We start from the raw sequence: 8,871 nt of genomic DNA, 5'->3' as shown, positions 1-8,871 counted from the left end.
ATTTAATGCCATGCAATAGTATGACATTATACTACTTATTACCTGCCAAGTAACAGGAGCTGCTAGCAGGAGTATCTCAGACCTCTTCTGACTATCTTCACTCCCATTTTCACACTATAGCTTTCTTTGAGAAAAGCATCGCCATGTATTGGCTTTGCATATACCCTTTTCTTCTTTTTTCTACCATGTGCTTTCTTGGGAAAGGGTAGAATATGACGTCACTGCAGGGCTGGTCTGTAGTTTATTAGTCAGCGCGAAGTGCCAGGTTCGAGCTCAGACAAGGCTCTGTCCAGCCAGCTCAACTCAACTTACCCTCCACGACTCTTCAGAGGGATGTCTTTCCTATAAGTTTACTAAACGGAGGCATTGACCCAAGTTCTACAACTTTAAATTCTATTCATTACTCCTTGCTTACTTTAAAGCAATCTTTAGGTCTCTTGTTTGAGGATAAATAGTGCGCGACACTTTTAGAGAAGACAGGCGCGTGCTGAAACATCCAATTTTGGATTAAAGTTTCTGGTTCTCGTCTTTCATTTGAGAAAACTCGACTCGTGATGGTTGTCCTGTCACTTAGGTTACTAATGGTAGGAGTTGTTGTAAGTCTGACTTCAGCTCGTCTGGTAAGTGTTAATGATTTATTGTTTGTGCACGTAAAGTTGTATAGTAAAGTTGTAATAGTAAGTGAAAGCTCGCGGGAGATGTGACGGTCGCCCTCCCGCTTAGAACATGATTCGAATTCATATCAATTTGACAAAAATGTAAGCCGGTTATAAGAATATTCATACCAGTATATTGGGTTTGTTCTATCTGTTCGTATTATGCAGAGTCCTTACAAAAAATGTACTAACCAAATACTAAAGAGAAACGTGCGCATTTTAGGAGAGGGTTCCCAGCTGTCAAACCAATAGCCAAACTTTTGCCAAAAATTGGCATGGCAGAAAACACGTGAAATATGGCAAGCTGATTTCACATTTATTCCTGTAACAACTTTAGTAGTATCATGTCAGGTACTACTTGTTGAGCAATTACTAAGGCTTTATTGCATGGCGGCCACTCTTACATTTCTCCATGGAATTCTTCAGATATTGACTATTCATATAAATTTATTAAACCTGCTAGTTACTATTCCATACTATATATACTAGTATGTATTTGTTACAAATAAAAATGTGTAACTTTACAAAAACTATAAAGTAGCCATTCCGACTAGTAACTAGTTAAGTAGAAAAGAAATGTTACTAACAACAATTGAGATGGGATACTAATGTCTCTAATAAGGTACTAGTCTCTAATATGTATCAGGAAAGCTGAAATAGCTATTTGAATGGTTAGAAATAATAATAATAATAAAAATAATAAAATGTACTGGCACCTATTATTAGTAAACAGAATAGGTACCAGCAACAGCTTTCTTGTTGGAATTTAATATTTGAGACACAATAGCAATGGATGAGTTGCTTATTCCTCTGCCACCGGTCACTATTTCGTCACTATTGGGTTACATCCTAGCACAGGGATAGGCAACTTTGGTCCTGGAGGGCCGGTGTCCTGCAGAGTTTAGCTCCAACCCTAATCAAACACACCTGTCTGTAACTTTCTAGTGATCTTGAAGACATTGATTAGCTTCTTCAGGTGTGTTTGATTAGGGTTGGAGCTAAACTCTGCAGGACACCGGCCCTCAAGGACCGAAGTTGCCTATCCCTGTCCTAGCAATTAAAATTAAGTAGTAGTAACAAAAATAGATGCTAATTTGTTTAAAGAAATACATGTTAAAAATGCCACAATTTAAAATGAATGTTAAGTTGAATGTCAGATTTGGATATTCTTACATCCTTTATGGTCTTTTCCTACCAATAGTGCTTTTTCAGTTGTTTTGTAAATGCCTTGGCTGCATGTTTCATGCATTGTCTCTTTGTTCTCTTTTTTTTTTTCGTGCAGGCTGGTGAAAGTATAGATAAAGAAGGTAAAGTATATAGCCTTGTGGTCCTCAAACATTTCCACAATTTGTATTCTCTTTTTGTTTCTTAAAATTATTTTAAAGGTGAAAACGTCATTTTATAACTTTTGATGCATCATTAATATTTTATGTAGACAGCTGCAAAGTGCAAATTAGAGTCACACTCTGCAAAGTCATGTGGGGTTTAACTGTTATCACTTGCATCTCCTCTCAGTGTTTAATGACAAATATTTTAATCAGAAAATGAATCAGAACTCTTTAACAGTCAGTACAGAAAAAGCCTAACTATTAGAGGTGTTAATGTCTTAACACCGCTAATAGTTTGGTAATTAAAGTTGGGAGTAACATGCAAGCTGCGCAGGATAATGCTTTGTTTAGTCAGTTAGACTTAACTAAAGAAATTATTATCTCTCTTTTTAATAAACAGTGAGAGAATTTCAAGAAGTTAATTGTACACTGTGAAAACTCGATCCTGTACTTGATCCTGTAAATTTCAAAATTATGTCAAAGTAACAACCTGCAGTGATTCATTGAAATTTTCAACCATATTCAGTTTAATTACAGATGCAGTAAATTATTTTGAAACTGACAACTCATTAAATCTAGTATGTAAGTGACAGAAATGTTTTTTTTTTTTTTTCTGGCTTAGCCAAAACTGCCATAACAATTTGCACGACAAAGATTTTTTGGCTCTGGCACACATTTTTCTGTTTGAAATGTTTTCCCCCATGCAAACCATCATTCATATGTCAAGAGGCAGACCAGGAGCTCAAATATTGCTTTGAAAAATTGCTTTGAAACATAAGAGGCAGTTTAATGGCTATAAACAGCCATTCATTAGACTTCACAACCACACATGGTTGTGAAGTCTAATCACCACGCTAATGTTTTTGGCTACTTTTTTTATTTAAAATAGACCCATTACATTAATCCTTTCTCCCTCAGGGCATGAAATCTAGCATGTATTTACAAGTGGTATGAAATGTGATTTAATATATAATAAAAGAAAAAATTAATTCTATATGTGTGTTTTTGTTTTGTCAGACTTGTTTAAGAGCCGTCTGAAAGAATATGGCCTCATTACTCCCATCAGTACCGATGCAGAGGGACACTACCTCTCGCATCTTCTTTCGGCCAATCACAAGCAGCGTGTGAAGCGGGAGGTTTTGGAAGGGTCAACACAAGCTGTAGACAGGCTGTTCTTTAACATCACTGTCTTTGGCAAGGAATTCCACCTCCAACTACATCCCAACCAAAGATTAGTGGCTCCAGGAGCCATGGTTGAATGGCACGATGAGATCGAAATAGCTGGAAATGCAACTGAGAATGGAACGCATTCAGAGAGAATACTCAGAAGGGAATTGCTGAAAACGGACTGCACTTTTATAGGGGACATCACAGATGTGCCTGGAGCCTCTGTCGCCATTAACAACTGTGATGGGCTGGTGAGTGTTGTTTCCTTTCCTAGTGTATTATTTTTTTAAAGAAACTTAACAAGCAAGGTCTGGGACAAATGACAAAATGTAACAGAAACATGATGTTACAAAGCAGTAGGTTTGTATAGTTAATATAATTGGCTTACAAACTATTTTGGCCTATTTTTGTACTTCATAATGCCAGTGCAGTTCGGTTTCTAAATTTCTATGTAAATCCTCACTTGCATTGAGTGGTGAGTCATGCCCCGACTTTTCTAAACCTGCAGGGAACCTGCTTCTATGACCATCATTTCCCCCCCATAATATTTGCAGTTTGCTTATGTTTGACATTTTCTTTATTTAAAGGGACAGATCACCCCCTCACTCAATCGTCTTCTAACTCTCATGTCTCTCCAAACTACTAATGCAGCAGTATTACAATTCAGATACAGATAAGCCATTAATCATTTTCTCTCATATAATTTTAAATTTTTTTTCTCTTAATAGTTTAAAAAATATATATTTTTTTCTAAATAACTCAAATAAATTGTTTTACATGGGGCAATTTAGGTTTCACAATATTACAGAAGATTACAGAAGTTGTCCAGAAGATTGTATTGAACATTGATATTAAATTATTAGTGGCTTTTCCCCATACAACCAAAGTACACTGAGACTAGTGACTGTCAGGCTCCAAAAAGATAAAAAAAAGCAGTCCAGATGAGTCATTGATTATATTCCAAGCCCTCTAAAAGCCATCAAGTAGCTTTGTGTGAGAAATTGTCCGAAATGCTAGTTATTCATTGAAAATCTTGCTTATAACAAAAATGAAAAGTTATTCATTCCCCTTTCAGCACATGCTGTGTGCTGTGAGTGGTACAAATTCACTCACCTGCCAGTCTTCAGAACAGCTCATTCAGGGAAATTGTGTATTGTGCTGTGTATCTTTTGGCCTTTCTACTTCCTCATAAAAGACTATGCAAGCTTGAGGCGAGTGTCCAGAGTGATAGTAGAGTTGAGTGAACTGTTGGTCTCCCCAGAAAGCTGACAAATAGCATGAAGCTGCTCTCGTCAGGGCCTGTCCAACATCAGAGGACATCAGAGGAAAGCTTTACTCTTCAACAATAAATACAGAGGTCAAATTGGGAAATCGATTTTGCATAGACTTCCAAAGACTTTGTAAAGACAAGCATGGTCAAAGGAGTGATGTCTGCATTGATGAGGCTCTCAGTGGGAAAAGACGTTTCTTTAGAATTAAGCGATGGCATTTAACACAGGGCTTTATTCATCGGAGCTTAACTTGGACACTTTCTCTTTCTCCTTGCAATCAAGTGGAATGTGTCAGCATTTCTACAAGTGAACTACATAATGGGAAAAAAGTAACAATAAAAAAATCTACATTGTAGTCAGCAAGCCGTGTAAAGGAAGCTGTTTATCTGACAGTTTGTATGGTTGTTTTATTATTATTATTATTTATTTATTTAATTATTTATTTTTATTTATTTATTTAGGATGCAGTAAAACCATTTACAACCCGAATTCCGGAAATGTTGGGACGTTCTTTAAATTTGAATAAAATGAAAACTAAACGATTTTCAATTCACATGAGCCAATATTTTATTCACAATAGAACATAGAGAACATAACAAATGTTTAAACAGGGAAATTTTACACTTTTATCCACTAAATGACCTCACTTCAAATTTGAGGCCTGCTACAGGTCTCAAAAAAGTTGGCACGGGGGCAACAAAGGGCTGAAAAAGCAAGAAATTTTGAATAGATTCAGCTGGGAGAACATCTAGCAACTAGGGTAAACGTATCTATTATGCTCACCAAAATCTACATTGAGACATTTTTAGTGCACAAGATATTGGTTTAAGTACAAAAAGTTATGTTAAAATAAAATATTAATCTCTCACACAAAAATATTTAATTCTATTTTAAATAACAAAAGCATTTCAGTTCAGATATACATAATTAAATTCAAAAAGTCTGGCTGTGTTTAAAGGGGTCATATAATGCTACATGCATTTTTACAAGTTGTTTGAACTGAAATGTGTGTTGGTAGTGTAAATAAACCACCCTATAATGGAAATCCACACAGTGTTTTTTTTTTAATCTACTAAAATCTTTACCCCTTTCTCAAATCGAGCCAATCTCAGATGCCTGTTGTGTGACATCACACGGACGAAGGTCGCTCCCACGATAGTTTGATTGACAGTAGCGTTTTAGCACAGACTGCACTGATGATTTACCTTAGACCCGCCCTGAGTGAGCTGTCATCAGTTTTTTCACAGCCGGAGCAGATGTAGACAAGAATGACTCCTAAGTGATTGAGGTGTTTTGTTGTTGGATGTAATAATGAGCATAGCAGTCGTCATTTACTCCCGTCATCTGAGCTGCTGAAGAGGATTACGTTTGGTTCTGAAGGGAATGCGCCATCGATCTACCTAAATGCGTCTATGTTCGCTCGAATCATTCATGATCCAGCTTCACCACCAGAAGAAGTGAGTACAATGTTTTTTAAATGAATCTTTGCAAATCGCCTTTCCTAATAATGTGCTAATTAGCAAGTTTCACGATGAATGCGGCTAAAGTAAACAATCCCTCAGGGCTCGGAAGAGAGGGGCGGGGTCAGCAGAGCTCATTAACATTTAAAGGAGAATGACACAATATGGCTTGCTCTGAAGAGCTGTTTTGACAGGGTAAAAAGGTGTTTTTTACACAGCCAATGAAAATTTTTAACCAAACTGTTACAGACTTTTCATTAAGACCCTAAAGAATAATATCAACTTGTGGAAAATGGGCAATATATGACCCCTTTAATAGGTACATTTTTGTACCCTTTAAGAACACCCCTGTTCCCATTAAGCTCACATCATGTTTGTTTAAAAATTATTGTTTATTGTAAACAACTTTTTTAAAGAATAATTGAAAAATATATATTTTTTGAAGGTACAAAGTCAGTCACAAAAAACAACAACACTAAAATCAAGCAACAAGGCATTCAAGTCGATCAGTTATATATTCATAGTGAAGTGTCATTTTAGCACATTGCAGCATCTATACTAGTCCATGTTCAGCTAAATAACATTCAAAAATCAATAAAAAACCCCCCAATAAAACAAACCAATAAAACATTTAATTAATGGGGATGAACACAGAAACTAGCCTCATTATGAAGCCTCTTTTTAAATGGATGTCAACTTATCTATAGTCTCTTAAGGCTGGAGAACACTACACGATTTTTGCCCTGATTTTCCACAGATTTACAGTCTGGAAAAGTTTATGCTAGTTGCCAAAGGTCAGAGCCAGTCTGCAGATTTGAGTTGACAGAATCCATAGAAAATCTATTAACTTAACTTAAATAGACAACTATCAGTTTATATTTAAAGTCTATTTATGAAGTATTTACATAGACGTTCAATGTGGAAGAGCTGAAAAGGAGCAATAATTTTAAATAAATTCCATGTAATATTTATTAAAATGACAGGATTTTGCTAAATAAATAGTCCAGGTCATGTATTAAGTTCATACATATTTTATTATGAACAACTAAATCAAAATCAGACTTGCATCCTATGAGGCCAGTTCATGAAAAAGACTTTTGCTTATGAATTGGTCTATAATGTTTTCAGTTTCAGTACTTATTAGAACCTCTGAGTTAATCTGCTCTGAGACAAGCTGGACTATTCCATTTGAAGCTTTAGACATTTTCCTTCAGCTCTGAATGTTTAAATTGACTTAGTGTTGATGTGTGACCTTTGAAATCTTGACTGTGTATTTCTACAAGACCCACTGAGACTTTAGATTTACTCTTTCCAGTAAAACTCGGCCACTTCCTTGAGACAGGCTTTGATGTAAAGTGGCACATTGAGTCGACACCAAGTTATGTTTCACTAGTCTTAATTATAGCCATGGTGGATCTTGAAGTCTTCACATGTAGTCTGTGAAGTAGATATTTCCTTTCTGAGAGGTTGTGGGGGATGGAGGGATGATTTTAGCTGGAGGAGGAGGAGTGGGAGGCTCACTTGCATGACACAGGCATGTAGGCCTGTGAACATTCCTCTGAAGTGGAGAAATGATAACGGTTCTGTTTCTACTTAGCAACTCAACAAGGTTTTGGAATGTCAGCGCAAATATTTTGGTAGAAATATCAAAGAGCCAAACCATTGCCTGATCCCTTTCCATTAGGGACTGAAACAGGGTCAGCAGTCAGAGTGTTCACAAGGCAATGGGAATTATCCTCTGCTAATCTACGGGCCTCTGTCACTCATAGCTTGGCCTTTATAATGCGTACTGCTGTATTCTGTGGCCGGGGCGCTGAATGAGGCTCCTCACCCATTGATGATCAGAGTTGGCTGCGTTACTGAACTCCTGGCTGAGCTTCACACGCGAGGCTGGCCCTGAGCCAGAACTTTATCCCCAACGTACCTTTGTCAGGAGAATAATGACATTAATGGTCAGAGCAGTCTGTGTTCTTCTGCCCACTCTGCCACTAACAATCTTACATGTTCACAATCTTTCTCAGATCCATTTCACAGCTGTGATGACTTTGAACTTCTCAGTTTTTTTTCCCATCATGCCTTGAATTTCTCTAATAATTGAGTTCTAGTGTTAGCTCTGTTTCAAATGTGAGCTGCATTCTTCTTAGGCACTAAGAAGTCCTAATAGTGATTTATATTGCTCTACTGTACAAAGACAACAAGCAGCAACTAACTATCATGTGCATGACACCAGTAATTTGAAGTTATTTTCTTTTGAATGGGCGAGACTTCTGATTCGTTAGCTGTTAGGTAAATAACCAGAAGAATAAAAAAGTCTGGTAAACTATTACAAACCTATGTGTGTATAATTATTATAATCAATTAAAATAATATGATAAACACCTGTTTGCAATATCAAGCAGCATATATTCCATTATGTATATATGTTATGTGTGTGTGTGTGTGTGTGTATATATACATATATATATATTAGTGCTGTCAAGCGATAAAAAAAAAAAACGAATTAATCGCACATTTTTCTGAAATTAATCGCAATTAATCCCACCTAACATTAAAGTTTTTAAATATACTTTTATATTGCAATAATTTCACATTCAATCTTCAAATTAATCTACAAACAACATCAAGACAGTTTATTTTTTAATATTTGTTTAATGGCATCTTTTTTTTTATGACTGAAAGTCAGTATCACTGATACCAATACTGATTTCTCTATAAACAGCCCCCCCCCCCCAATATTTCACCATTGACTATAGCCATTCAACATTACAGTATAATTGAGTATAAACAGTATAAACCCATTATAATAAATGTCATATTTACCTGTGCCCTTCAGCAGAAATTGTAATTGAAGTTATCAAACACTAAATTCTAAATGAATCCTTAAAGCTATAAAGTTATTTTTCCTCTTTTTTTCTTTGTCCTTTGATTAATAGACATCACAGCAGCTGGTTATTAGGTTATTTTGGCTGTTATTTCGGTAACACTTTAT

The 8,871-nt window shown here is 36.0% G+C and overlaps 1 protein-coding gene across 2 annotated transcripts in view; it reads left to right on the top strand.

Annotated features, from left to right (window-relative positions):
- Window positions 1–275: 275 nt before the first annotated feature.
- LOC306870095 (A disintegrin and metalloproteinase with thrombospondin motifs 3-like) overlaps window positions 276–8,871 on the top strand; it is a 150,667-nt gene continuing 142,071 nt past the window's right edge. The window contains exons 1-3 of one of the 2 annotated variants that reach the window (XM_079417165.1): window positions 276–620; window positions 1,939–1,963; window positions 3,002–3,402. In XM_079417165.1, coding sequence (XP_079273291.1) covers window positions 555–620; window positions 1,939–1,963; window positions 3,002–3,402 — 492 coding nt within the window. In that variant the 5' untranslated portion in view covers window positions 276–554. Of the gene's footprint in view, window positions 621–1,938; window positions 1,964–3,001; window positions 3,403–5,559; window positions 5,880–8,871 lie in introns of those variants that run through there. The other variant, XM_079417166.1, reaches the window with a different exon arrangement.

This window comes from Barbus barbus, assembly GCF_936440315.1.
Source record: "Barbus barbus genome assembly, chromosome: 5".
NCBI classification, from domain to species: Eukaryota; Metazoa; Chordata; class Actinopteri; order Cypriniformes; family Cyprinidae; genus Barbus; species Barbus barbus.
Note: the sequence above shows the minus strand (reverse complement) of the source record. Positions and strands in the feature narration are given on the sequence as shown.